Source organism: Papilio machaon, chromosome 10 (genome assembly GCF_912999745.1).
Source record: "Papilio machaon chromosome 10, ilPapMach1.1, whole genome shotgun sequence".
Classification (NCBI taxonomy): domain Eukaryota; kingdom Metazoa; phylum Arthropoda; class Insecta; order Lepidoptera; family Papilionidae; genus Papilio; species Papilio machaon.
In genome coordinates this window covers 7,789,260-7,804,451 of record NC_059995.1, presented here as the reverse complement: position 1 = coordinate 7,804,451, position 15,192 = coordinate 7,789,260, and the positions used below count along the sequence as shown (strand labels likewise).

The window sequence follows — 15,192 nt, the reverse complement described above, 5'->3', positions numbered from 1 at the left end:
TTATAATGACGTGCCCCAAATCTGGTATCGTGTTTAGAGGACCAGTCAATCAGAGAGATATTCAATGTATTAAATTCCGTTAATTAACAAAGAGGTAAAAGCTCGTGCAATTTTAATTCTTAATCATAAAATCCTCAAAATCGTTTACGAGTTAAAAATTTATTCGATAATTACCATTGGATTTCTGGTGTTCAAATTACAAACCTCTTTTTATTTTTGCAGGGAAAGGGACGCTTATGAAAATAAAAATCACTCCATTAAAGGAAGGCAACAAACACATCAGCAACCTTTAACTTACTACAGACGTCGAATGACAGTCGCTACGCTAAAATCAAAAAATCAGTGGGTCGCTTACTCGTTTGCCATTGTATTCCATAAAAAAACAGTGGGCACTTTAAGTAAAGTTAATAATTTCTAAGCACAAAGTAATGATGTCCAAAGCATCTTCGTCGTTGTACCATAATACAATTTAATTCAATTAAGCAACGATCAAAGACTTTATTGAAGACAATTTGACAATGATTGATAACAATATAATATTCAAAACTCATCACAATAGGTAGCTCTCACAGTTCGACTTAATCATAAACAAAGAATTTTATATCAAAAGAAAATTAATATATTTGTTTGTTAATAATGTCATGAAAATTATCGTACAAAACAATTTCAAACAAAATGCACTCAAAAGTAACCTAAAAAAACCAATTTAAAACAAAATGCACTCAAAAGTAACATAAAAAAACAATTTTAAACAAAATGCATTCAAAAGTACCATAAAAAACAATCTCAAACAAAATGCACTAAAAAGAAACAAAATAATGACATGAAAACTTCTTTCTTTCTTTCTTCTCTCTTTCAAAAACCCTCTAAACTCTAAAGAAAGTTCTCTTCTTTCTTGTAACATGTCTATATTGTATAATTATTGTTATTTCGCAGTCGGTGTCGGCCGAAGTAAATATAATATTATACATTTTATATTTGAGATGTATGAGACATACTTACGTTTATGTCCCTACTTAGGCCGAAACCGACTTCAAAATAACAATAATTGTACAATATAGACATGTTACAAGAAAGAAGAGAACTTTCTTTAGAGTTTAGAGGGTTTTTGAAAGAGAGAAGAAAGAAAGAAAGAAGTTTTCATGTCATTATTTTGTTTCTTTTTAGTGCATTTTGTTTGAGATTGTTTTTTATGGTACTTTTGAATGCATTTTGTTTAAAATTGTTTTTTTATGTTACTTTTGAGTGCATTTTGTTTTAAATTGGTTTTTTTAGGTTACTTTTGAGTGCATTTTGTTTGAAATTGTTTTTTTAGGTTACTTTTGAGTGCATTTTGTTTGAGATTGTTTTTTTTTTTGAAGTCGGCTATTTTTTTTTCTTAAAATTTTTGTTTTATTTCACAATTTTTAGTGAATTTGAAGTTCAATTACAAATTTCCTTAATACGTATGAGGAAAGAAATAAAGAAAAGGACTTTCCTATTTGATATGTGTGTACTTCAATTCAAAAACTAATTTAGAATGCAGCAGATAACCACTTATCCTTTAAACAATGAAATAATTATCAAAATCGGTATACAAATTGAAAATTAACGAACTAATACATCGTAGCGTGCCTTTAATTTTGTCCAGCCGCGCGCCGCACTAGCATTTTTCGAATGCGCGTAGTTTTTAATTATTTAATATCTCCCAAACTATTGATCAGAATTACATAGTTTAAAGGCTAATGTAATCTGCATTTAATACTCTAGCCATCAAACATATTTATTTGGATAAGGATTAATATCGAATGTAATATAATAGCGCCGTAAGCTTACGACGCTGTTTTTCGTGTGCATTTTTATCGAAGTTTGTTCACAATAACATGGTTTTTGTGAGACATCCATAGATGATAGATATATGCCACCGAAGTCTGTTATTTAGCAAATTTAAGGATCTATAATTACTCCATACATCATTTTTATGTAAGTCATATAGTTTGACCTACGTAAGCCCAGAAAGCAAAATTGTGCTTTTCGTGTAGCATTTTTCGTTTCCGCGTAATTTTATTCTTACGATATCTCCTAAACTATTAGACAGAATGATATAGTTTCAATTGCAAATATAATCTACATTAAATTCTCTTGATAATGAACATGTTTATTTACATAAGGGTTAATACTAAACTCGAATAATAGCGTCGGAAATAGGGCATGAATTTAATTGATGTTTCTGAAGAAAAAAATGGTTATTGTGAGAAAACTATAAAAGATAGATATATGCTATCGCTGACTTTTATTTAGCACATTTAAAGAGCTACAATTCGCCATACATCATTTTTATGTAGGTCCTATAGTTTAGCCTACGTAAGCGCTGAAAGCAAAAATGTCCCTAATTTTCGCAACACATTTGGAAGCTATATTCAAAATCTACTAGTCTTCTAGTTATTTAAAAAAAAAAAAAAAATGGGACCCACCTGCAAGCACTTCCTTTCGATTAAAATATTTTTCATCAAAATCGGACCACCAGGGGCGGAGTTTCGCGGTAACACACATAAAAAAAAAAAAATACAGTCGAATTGATAACCTCCTTCTTTTTGAAGTCGGCTAAAAATACGATCAACCGATGCTAAATGTCCTTGAACGACCTTGATTATACTATTAATAACATCAATAATTAAAGACGAACATATATAATATTTATTTGCCTTGTTTATAACGAAAATACATTTTTTGTCTGCGTGTCTGCGTTTGTTCCGGGTAACCTGTATCAAGGCTAGACCGATTTTGACAGGACTCTGACCGGAAAGTAGTTAATGTATGCGGACTTATTAAAGGCCACTGTATAGGTACATTAATTCCTTTCCGAAGTCTTGGGCGACAGCAAGTTTGGGCGAAGCAACCGCTTTTCATAGACATCTGCAGTTGCAAGTGCGTTGCCTACCTTTATTCGACGAAGGAGGGCCACACTGAAAGAAAATTTTCCTTCCTGTGCATCTCCTCCTCCAGGAATGGGTGGAAGGGGAAAAATTAATATATATAATTAATATTAGTCATTAGGCCTCTGGCACCGGGTACGAATAACCTATTACATAATAGTGAGTTCCAACTCCATTCATCTACTGTCGCGAGCCCTTATCATAGTTGTAATGGTTGACAAATCTGCGTATTAAAAAAAAAGTTTTTGCATGGAAGAAATCTTCGTTACAATCACCTTATAAAGTCAACCATTTCAATAACGAAGTTGCTAAGCTAACAGAGATGTCAAGTTGAAAACTTAAAAGCATCATGACTCTGCTTATGCAACTACTAAAGAACAATATTTACAAGCAATATAACTTCTCTACGACTCTCCGCAAATTGAAAAGGTGATAGATAACTTTCCTACTTATAAGTATCAGAAAAGTACACTCTACACCAGGGATTCTCAAAAGGGTCGATATAGAACTTAAAGCATTGCTAATTCTCTGTCTTCTATTGATCTAAGTCAGAATGAAAAATAATAATAATAATTGATCTTTAACAGTGGTAGATCCCGCAACAACAATATTTGTTGGGTGCACAAATTGGCCGGGTCGACCGGTGCAATACCACGACCACAAAGGAGACAGGCGTGAAGTGGTTTCGTCTGATGAGTGTGGTACCGGAGGCCTAATTTTAGTCCTCTTTCCCATCCTTTTCTAATAAGAAAAGGGTGGGAAAGGATGGGAAGAGAAATTGGATTTGGCGGAAGAGGGGACGCATAGGAAAGAGAAATATCCCCTTTCTGTGCGTCCCCTTCTTCGTTGATTAAAGGTAGGCAACGCATCTGCATTTGCGGATGTCTATGGGCAACGGTCGCCTCGCTATTGCGGCGAATCCAGGTGGCCGTTTGCTCGTTTGCCATCTTATGATATAAAAAAAAATCTTAAAAGCAGATAATTTGGCTATGGGGGGTCACTTGTCTAAAATAATTTGGGGATCCCTAGTCTACACCTAAAAATACTTATAATTGGTTTCTGACACCAAAATCCCCTTTTAAAACATATTTTCCCTGTTTTGTAGAAGATAATAAGTACCATCAGAAACCAACGATTAGATTTCCTGTGTATTATGCTTGGTTTGAACAAGTGAAAAATGATACGACTTCAGAAATAGGTTCTTCGTCTATTTTATTTTTCTATTTTTATGTTTTCACTCCTGATGGTGTGTTTTATACAAAAACTAGTTATTGTCGTGGGTTTTCCTTTTATTTTATCAAAACCAGAAAAACAGTTTTTGAATTTGAGACTGATTCCATAAATAACAATAATTTACAATATAGAGATTATTTTAAAGATAATGTTAATTTGTTACTTTTAGTGTGTTTTTGTTTTGTAAAATTTTGTTTTGAAGTCGATTTGTTTCTCGTAGAATCAAACTTTGAATCCTAATTAATTAGTAAAGATTCTATACAAAGTTTTACACAAAAAAGACAGCGGCAAAACCATTACGTTAATTGCTTTCAGGAGTATCACGAATATTATACAACTTCTCAATTAGTTTTATTATTTTCTAGCTGTTATTTAATTTAAGTTTAATCAAAACTTCCTTGAAAATTCGAGCGAAGGTTTTGTAAATACAAAATCAAATATCGATTCTGATTATTTTATGTTTCCACCGGTGAAACATCTGTATAAAACATATTGTTATGTTTGTCTTTTAAAAGAGAGAGACAAGAATGACAATATATGTCTTATACGATTTTTTCGCTAGTGGAATGTCGACTACTTCGACAGCACCCTTTGACTTTTGAGAGACAACACCTGTCAAAACCGAGCACTGCCCACTTTCCAATTAAAAAGAACAATTCCTTTTATATTCTTTTGATTGGATGCGTTCATAATGACGTTTCAATTTTACGTACCAACATGACATGCACGTGTATGATTGTCATCGTTACCTCAACTACCGCGGTAAAGTATTTTACAACTATTATAGTTTAACAGTTGCCCTTTGCCTAGTCCGTTTCTCTACAGTCAAAGACAGTTTCCTTGTTACCTTTCGTTTTCAACCTGATTATACTAGAGCCAAAATCTACAGTTCTATTAAGAAATGCTGTAAAAGCCTGTAGTCTTTCTTGTCTTGTCATTTAAAATGTTGTTTAAATTTAAGTTTCTAAGATGTTTAAGGCTTTCTATTTACCCCTTAGTTACTAACTTTTGCTTTATTCAGTTTACACTTTAAGTGTTGCAACGGAGCGTCTTGGTAACTTGATTCTTGTGAGAAATTTGTGCAACGCTGATGTATTTGAATTTTACGAAATATATCATACCGTAAATGACGCACTGACGTACAGGCTTTTACAGAATATCAGCTCTTATTTCTGAAAAGAAATAAGCACAATGCTGAGTAAGGGCCTTGTCCATTCAGCATTGCAAACCTAGTAGGAACTGTGATTTTTTTATACTTGTTAATATGTGCATGCCTGTTGCTTTTTTATTATTTTTTTAATATAGTTTTTGTGTTTTTTTCTTTCCTTTCAGCATGTTTGTTTTTTTTTTTTTACTTTTTCTTGTTTACTTTCTAATTATGGTTTTGCTTTCTGAATGGATTAAATGAGTTTATTTATTTATTTATTAAATCTTTTTTGGATGATGTACATAAGAATTACGAACAGCATTTACGAGTAAAAGTCTATAAAAATGAACTTGTGGTTGTTTTAAATGTTCAAATTAATAAAACACCTTAAACTTAATTGCTAATACTACAATATTATAAATTTAATGATATCAGGAAACGGAAAATATTGCTTTTAAGTGAAAGCAAACATGAGTTAAAAGCACACTTTAAATGCTATTTAAAATACAAAGAAATCAACGACAGAGGAATATAATCTGATATCCGTATTAATTGAGCTATTAATGCAAGATTTCCCGTAACAATTAGGTCATTTCATTGTATCCTGGTAGAAGCAAAACATAGCGTACATATCCCTTCATAGACTCTGTTCAGTCTTCTCGCGGCGTTCAGAACGAACACACGTACGTTCCGAAATTCGTAAATAGCGAATACGCGTAGTAAACAAATATATTTGAGTGTTATGTAAAATAACATTAAAAACTGGTGCATCACAGTTTTTACTAAATTAATTTGATCCAAATTAAATCTATGAATTTTTAAAGCGACAATTAAGTTACACTTTTTTTCCGGTAAGTTTATTTTGTTATTTTTTTGATTTTAGAACAATTTATTGGACTTTATAATAAAATTAGAATTAAATTGAAGCTAAAGATTTTTGCACTTGTGGCATTTTACAAGTTAATATATTTTTTTTACGATAAACTTACTAATATTATAAATGCGAAAATGTATGAATGGATGTTAGAAGGTATCTACTGAACGGCTCAACATATCTTGTTGAAATTTAGCACAGATGTAGAAGATCACGTAGACTACTTATTCAGTTTTTTTTTTAATTCTATGCATACGGAGTCTGGGGCGATAGCTAGTTAAGTAAATAAAATGTTCACGTTTAGACCACATCTTCATTCAGAAGTCTACGTTTAAAAGCATGTATCTTTAACTTACATACTTCGTATTGACTTCTTACTGTTATATTTTGCCCAAATAAACAAAATGATTTTAGATTTAGTTTTTGAAAGAAAATTACATAGTGAATATGATCTCTACATTTTATACATTTCATAAATCAAAAGCAATTTAAAAATAAAAAAATAAAATAAAATAAAAATCATTTAATTCAGACCATTATAAGTCCATACACTGTTAGTAAAATAATACTTATAACTATGTTAGTAAAGTTAAGATTACAAATTAAATTAAAAGTGAAAATTATTAAATAAATACAAATTAAAATTAACAATTTAATTGTGAATAATTTAATATTACTTGTGTGTTAGGTGTAAACCAAGATTGTATAACCTTAAAGATGTTTGAACAAATAAATTCGGTGGAAATCTTTACGATGGACATTTTCTTTTTCTCTGACCACATTAGTCATGTCTCATAATTCATGAATATTTGAGGTAGATTCCTTATTTTATTAAAAAGAAACTATGAATCTGAGAAATTTATTTTTGTGATGTAATTTTATTTATATGTACAGCGTTTTAAAATATATTTGTACACATTTAATCTGAAAATAAAATATGTGAAAGTTTATTTTTCCTTGGGACGATTGAAATACCGATCAATCGATACAATGGGTTTTTTCGCATAGGATCCATTGATTCTATGGTTTCTATCAAAACACCCGTTATTTAATAATTATTTGTACGAAACCATACATTACTTATAATGTATCAGTTTAAAAAATGTCTAAACCTGTTTGTTAATTAATAATCATTTGTATTATTATTACGTAATAAAATGTTAAAACTTTTGATGAAAATATTGTCTCATTAATTAAAAAGTTAATATTTTCAAAAGCTCGTTGTTGTTAATAAATGCCAAAAATAAAGCTTGCGTAAAATTTTGTATAAATTTTCTGATCATATTGTTATAAACTTGGGAAGGTTTCGTGAAAGTTACTGCGTAGGTCATTATCATATCGATCTTGTATTTAATTAATGTATACTTACCGTCAAAAACAAGTAGTACAGTTTTTAAAATCGTAATGTCTTCTTAACAATTGTAATAGAAGTTTTGAAATAAATAATATTTAATAACAAAATGTGTTATCTTTTTTTTTATTGTGAAAATATATACCTAGCTATTGAAAACAATATTTTGACTATACTTGTTCTATTAGACATTCTTGGCATTATGGCTTCTCTCAATGTTTCATCTCCCGCAATCAGTTGGTTTAGGTCTTATCTTCAAGGCCGCTCTCAGTCGGTGTACTTTGAAGATGATTCGTCAGACTGGTCCAACCTTAAGGCAGGTGTCCCTCAGGTCGGAGTATTGTCTCCATTACTATTTTCTATTCTCATAAATGCTCTTACTAATGTATTATCTTCTCGCTATCACCTATATGCAGACGATTTGCAATTGTACCTTCATTTCAGACCTGAACTAAATGAAGCTATAGGTCATATAAATGCTAACTTAGAACGTATTTATGTTTGAGCAAAGACCTTCGGTCTTTTAGTGAATTCTAAAAAGTCACAAATTATAATAATTGATAGCACCTACAAGGTAAACAGTCTTGATCATGATTTTTTGCCACCTATCTTATACTATGGCTGCAATATTAACTTCACTAAGGCTGAAATTTATAGTGCGTACTTGGACTTTACTTAGACTTATCTTAATTTTGTATTATTACGATCTAGAACACTGTCAAAAACTTATTAGTTAAAACTTATAAACTAAACTTAAATTTATAAGTAAACTAGCTGTCGCCCGTGACTCTATCCGCGCGGCAATAAACCTAACTAGTTCTACTTCTATGCCAAATTTCATCAAGATCCGTTGAGCCGTTCCGATTATACCTTCTAACAAACATCCGTCCATCTAAACATTCGCATTTATAACATTAGTAAGATTACATTTGTAAATAAATGGCTAGAATAACGAAATGGCTAGTGAAATCCATTTAGAGCGTCCGAATTGTGTGTTTAATCCATCTCAATCTACTTATGAAAGTTTATGACGCTCAAAATAACGTAAACGATGCCGGGTCGGACTAAAAATATCTGTACAGTTAAGTAAAATTGGATTGTCTGTATTTAATATCAAAATAAAATGTTCTTATTTCGTACATATGAAGTATTTATATTACTTACTAACTGTCGCCCGCGACTCTGTCCGCGCGGCATTAAAAAAACATTATATGTAGCCTATGTGTTCTTCCACACTATGTTCTACAACCTTGCCAAATTACATCAAAATCCGTTGTGCCATTCTGGAGATACCTTCAAACAAACATTTATCTATCCATCTAAACATAAAAGAAGTAAGATATGAAAAAAATTTCTGGCTGATGCAAATTTTTGAGAAATTAATTTTGGAATTATTAAGACATTTTAGTACCGCCTCGACTGTATTTTTATAGAACATCTTCAATCAGTATTTTATTTAAATTAGTATTTTTACGTAAAATGGTTAAATATAAACACAAAATTTCAAACAAAATAATTTATTTATATAAACCTTAACCTCGGTTACACTATTTATACACTAAACATAAGGTAAACATAAGGTAAGACGTTTGTTTTAAACCAAGTAATTTAGACTAAAATCAAGCTGCCGAAAGAATTCATTTTAGAACGTCATCGTTAGAATTCATTTTAGGACGTCATTTTAGACAAGTTAAAGATTCGTCAACGCATTTCTAATAGAGAAACGGACGATAAACTATGACTAACTATGAAAATTTGTACGAAGTTACTAGCTTTGGAAGTTACTAAAATGTGTAAAATTCAAGCTCAATTTTTTTATATTAAATTCTTTTCAATCGTATTACAAAATCTCTTGGCATCTTAAAATTCATTAAAACAAAATGTAACTCTCTCAAGTTTGCTAAAATGACGTGACAGGCAGCACGGTTTCTTTTCATTATTTTGACAGATGTTTATTCGTAAAGAATTTATGTTAATTATTAAGCGTTGAGACGCAAAAGAGTTGGGCTTTATTAAATAAGTGATGGCGCCATCGCGTCGCTGTCTTTACAGTTAAGAATACGTATGGATATTTAGGTTACATATATATTTTTTGATAACGAAAAAAACAATTGATACGTTTAAATTCACGTTCTTTAAAAAACTATTTAGAACAAAGATTTATTTATTTTCTTTTTGTTTTTTTATTCTGGTCATGATTCGCTTTTTTGTTGTTCGTCGTAATCAAGCAATGCCAGGAGAGCGTGGGTTAAAACGTGAAGTGAAAAAACAACTCGTGCAATCTAAAAGAGGACCAAAAGCAATATAAATAATGATAAATTATTTGCGTCTGTCGTTAGATTTAGGTACCTATTAGTACTTATCTATGACCTAACTATTTTTCTATCTTAGAAACCTTTGAAAAATGAACCGTCATAGTCACAAGTCACAAAGTAGTATGGAAAATAGTTTTTATACTTAAGGCTATAGTGATTAAGAGTGTTTCGGTCAACCGCCGTAGTTGTTCGTAGCGCTACACCTCGCTTCAAAAAGCGCGTAATTGCTGTTTCCACTTGGTTAGCGGCTGGTGCAACCGCGTCAAGCGAATGGCTTCATCCGTAATGAGCTTTAGGGCGAGCTCTATATACTACTAACTTTTACCCGCGACTCCGTCCGCGCGGAATAAAAAAAAAAGAAAAGAAAACGGGGTAAAAATTATCCTATGTCCTATTCCTGGTTCTAAGCTACCTGCCCACCAATTTTCAGTCAAATCGATTCAGCCGTACTTGAGTTATAAATGGTGTAACTAACACAACTTTCTTTTATATTATATACTAGCTTTTACCCGCGGCTCCGTCCGCGCGGAATAAAAAATAGAAAACGGAGTAAAAATTATCCTATGTCCGTTTCCTGGTTCTAAGCTACCTGCCCACCAATTTTCAGTCAAATCGATTCTGCCGTTCTTGAGTTATAAATGGTGTAACTAACACGACTTTCTTTTATATATATAGATATATAGATATATAGATTATGTAATTTAAATGTAAATTATTTGTCTTTAATACATAATTAAGTTTACTTAAATGTGAATAGTATTATCGTTGAATGTTTTCATTTTAAATGTAAAAGCTTTCTACAATAACTATTTTCATTTTTAATTATACCTTCAGGTAAACTGTTTATTACTTTTATTGTTGAGTTTTTCAATCTGACTGCGACAAAAGAACTTATTAAATTTATTAAGAATGGATGATAAAAATGTATTAAAAGTAAATTCTTACATTTTTCATGTCATTTAAAGTAAGGACGTAACAAAGAAGTATGGACTGTTACAAATATGGAGATGAGACCAGAAATTAGACTAGATATACTTTTTCAAAATATCTAATTTTCTTACCTTAAATTAATAAGTCCAGTAATGAGATAAAACAATTTAATATAATATAGTACATAAATAAAATTGAGATTTAATTCAACGCCGTATGTTATGTACCTGGTCTTATCCAGGTCACAGAGTCGGCGCACAAAGTTTTATAAAACTTTATGTTTTAGCAACCCTACTTGGGAGAGAAATTTCAAGTAAATGTTTATCTTTTTTAAATGATTAAAAATCAAACGTAATCGTAATAAATAATTATAGCTAAATGCTTAAAAATACATTTAAATAACAATAAACAAAGGTTATAAAACATGAAAAACTTGAGAGGTGTCAAGGGACACCCGGATGGAACGAAGTTCCTTTCGATTAATTAGTGAAGGAACCAATGTTTATTCTATGAATAAAAAACATAAGTCTTCACAAGAAGTACATTTTATTTCTATGAATTTTCGTTATATGTTGTCACGTCGTTGCCATGGTGAAGTAGCGCTCATTCGTCGTTAACATACTTACTATAGCAAAAAGTGTCGTGACAACTTTTCGTAAGAATTTTTTCCGTCTAGCCTCCTTTCACAACGCGCGATAATCGTTCGAATAAGTATAACAGAACTTCAAGCTCTTGACACTTGTACCCAACAAAATATTTTTAATTAAGAAGTGAGAAAAATTAAATCATACTAATATTATAAATGCGAATGTTTAGATGGTTGTTTGTTTGAAGATATGTCGGCTCCTGTAGAATGGCTCAACGGATTTTGATGAAATTTCGTACAAATATAGAACATAGTCTGGAATAAAACATAGGCTAATTATTAAGTTTATTTTTACACCTCACAGACTGAGTCGCGGGCGAGTGATATTTATGAAATATAACACAAAACAATATTATTAAAGTGTCTGTAATAAAAATTTAATAAAAAAATGTTTCTTGAGGAAAAATTTGTCATCTTATGTTAAATAATGAATTTCTCCCTTTTTTAATATAAATAATAACACCTTGTTCTCTATGTACCTGTATCCTTTAATGAAAATTTTATTCATGTCAACAAGACATCTGAACTTCACGGAATACTGAGAAATAAAAGTATTTGCATTATTGAATTCTTTAGTTCCAATTCTTTTATCACACTTCCGTGAATTGCATTCAAGTGGAAGATCTAAGATTTAAACGTTATAATTTAATGTACAAAAAATACAAGTGAATTTCCGAGTAGTCTAAGAGCTAGCGAACTTCATGTTACATTTATTTTAAAAGCAAACTGTAATTATAACCTTGAAAGTCCACTTGACTGTATTGAAACATATTGCTGTCTTTGTTTCATAAAAGCAAATGACAGGGACGGAGATACGTATTAATACTAATACCACGACAGTCAAAACCTCGTTTTCAACTTAATTACATTTTGTGTGTGACGTTTCACCTAAATGGGTAGAGACTAAATAAAACCTACTATACACAATATGTATCTTCGTTCCATTGTGCACTTAACTTAAAAGGTTTGATCGATTTTTAACAGTCGTCTTATTAACCGGGATTCCTTCTTTTTATAGTATCTTCCTCCAACAAAGTTCCGCAAAACTTGTTTAAAGTTGTGTAAGCATCCCAAGCCTATCAAGATTAGTCCGAGATAAACTTTTTTCTTGTCACAAACATGGTTACTACTATGGTTACTATGGTTTGTAAATTAAGATAAAACGACTTTGGTAACATTATATAAGTAACCAGCGTTTTTATCAAGGGGATTAAAATTATTTTTTTATTATATCTGTAAAGGACCAACGTACCTAAATAAATAATTTGCTTTTTAAAGAAACAGCAAAAAGGTTAGTCGACATCACAGGAGACCGAAGAGCTGGCAGCTACCTCAGACTATTAGTCTAGCCATTCAAAGGGGGAACGCTGCCAGTATCTTCGGAACCTTGCCTAAAGCGACTCCATTTAATTATATATTTTAGTTTTTATATTATACTTTTAAAGGTTTTTAGATTTAGGTTCTAGAGTAATCTTTATTTAATTGTATTTATTTCATTCATAAAAAAATCTTCAACGTATTTTAATATATATCTTTTTTGTTTCAGATATATTCGTGGTATAACATCGCGTCATCAAATATGAACTAAAAGATAATGGAGATGTTAAAAGCTTTTATATATATGATAGTATTAATAACAGACTGTATGTCTGTTAAATATGTTTCTAACATAACTAAATATCAAGTCGAAGATGACGATATTAATACTAAAAACATTACAAACCATGAAAGTACAATTGAAGATGTAATCCATATGAATATGTCCAATGAAACAGAAATAAACATTAATAAAACTAAAGATAACAAAGAGTTTTTAATAGCAAGTAATAATAAATGCGCAAATGTTGATCATACAGATTTAAATGAACCTGTATTTGAAAAACATAGTTTGAATTCGATTTATCTAAATAACATACATTCAAGTGTTACTGGCAATCTAATTGAAGATAATGTATCAATAGAAAGCATAGAAGCGGACGGTGTGAACCTATTTGATATTGTGGGTGGTGATTGTGGAGGTGCTAAGATGTGTTCCAACATAGACAGTAATTGGACAGATGAAAATACAATAACCATTGGATTTCTGGGAGCTTACGGATACAGTATGGTAAGTTTTTAATTTAACCAACTTTATATACAAAATTTGTAGAGTCAAACAGAGTTAAGGATACAAACAGTCCTACATACGAATTCCGCTATTCGAATATTGTCGTGAACCATTCCTAGCATGCCTGAAGCATAATAATGAATTCAAATATGTAACATTGCTTCGGTGTAGCATTATGTAACGTGGGATTCGAAGCACGAAAATGACAAAATTAAATTCAAAAATACGAAACAAGAAAAATATAAATAAATACATCAATTTCCGCTTATATGCAATTTAAAACATAAAACAAAACTATAAATACAGTGCTTATAAATTATTTCTTTTTATTGAGTATTGAATAATTTACCTATTTAACTATAACTACGCTTAGAACTTCTACTGGGATATGATTGTCGATAATAGTCGGTGGATTCAAACCCACGACCGAGTGTTGGGATGTCTGCCTCCTTAACTATTATGTCATACGCGCTTAAATGTCAAAATATAAACCCCTCGCGTGCTCCAACATTACTTCAAGCGATTAGTAGATTATTTAGTAATGTTTTCAAACAAATTTGAAAACTTAATAAGCAAATTAGCATCAGTCATCGTAAAATTTTCGGTGTGTGTTTGATAAACAAGTTTTACCTTTGGATATACACATTATTTGTTGGTCAGATATTAAAACTTATAGCCGTACTCAGTAGTTAAATGGTCACTAAAAGACACCCTTAGTGTAGATTGAGTATAAGGAATACATCTTGAAGAACTAATAATGTGTCCAACAAAAGCGTCTGCGGCCTAACAGTCTGTTGAAAGGTAACCTTTTATGAAGAAGGTTAGACCTGACTAAAATGCCAGCTAACGCTTAATGGACTCCCCTATGACAAATAATGTGAACACAGGGAACTATTCCTTATTCTATTCAAGAAATTCTCATTGAAATCGTATTTACACTTAGGACGTCTTATTCGATAACGTGGGAATTCTAAAAAAAAAAACTTGAGAGGTGTCAAGGGACACCCGGATGGAACGAAGTTCTTTTCGATTAATTAGTGAAGGAATTGTAATAACATTTTATTTTTTTTAAGTTATAATAATATTTTTTTAATTATCAATAATCGTCGCGACACCACACTGTTCAATGCGAAATAGAAATGAAAATATCTGGCTTGCTTTCTATAAGAGAGAGAGAGAGAGACAGACAGAGAAACATGCGACGCCCTTACTATAGCAAAAAGCGTCGTGACAACTTTTCGCAAGAATTTTTTCCGTCTAGCCCCTTTTCACAACACGCGATAAAGAACTTCGTTCCAAAAATTGAAAAGTAGCTTGTTTGTAGCATTTAATTGTACAGAACAGGGGTAGCGAAACATTTTGCAATAACATATCATGTTTCTAAAGAAATGTTTAATGAGGTCACGTCGTGCCGTCAAATAATTTTGACTTTGTGATCATTAGAAACATTTCGTAGCATAGGGATTACTCGCATTCGCCCTTCATACTCAATACCTACTTCACACTAAATGATTGATCCAAAATATTGTGACACGTGCCATTGGTTTACTATCCCTGTACTACAAGTTAGAAAATTAGTCAAAACTCTCTTTAATAAAGAATAAACTGTGATTAAAATATGCTTAGTACGAGAGTTGCACCAATGGAAAACTACAGTAACATTTCTCATGCAAT

At 31.1% G+C, this 15,192-nt stretch overlaps 1 protein-coding gene across 1 annotated transcript in view; it reads left to right on the top strand.

Moving 5' to 3' along the window:
- Positions 1–13,005: 13,005 nt before the first annotated feature.
- LOC106718044 (guanylate cyclase 32E-like) overlaps positions 13,006–15,192 on the top strand; it is a 32,963-nt gene continuing 30,776 nt past the window's right edge. Inside the window, exons 1-2 of the mRNA XM_045679831.1 lie at positions 13,006–13,054; positions 13,268–13,518. Of these exons, the coding sequence (XP_045535787.1) occupies positions 13,006–13,054; positions 13,268–13,518 (300 nt within the window). The remainder of the gene's footprint in view (positions 13,055–13,267; positions 13,519–15,192) is intronic.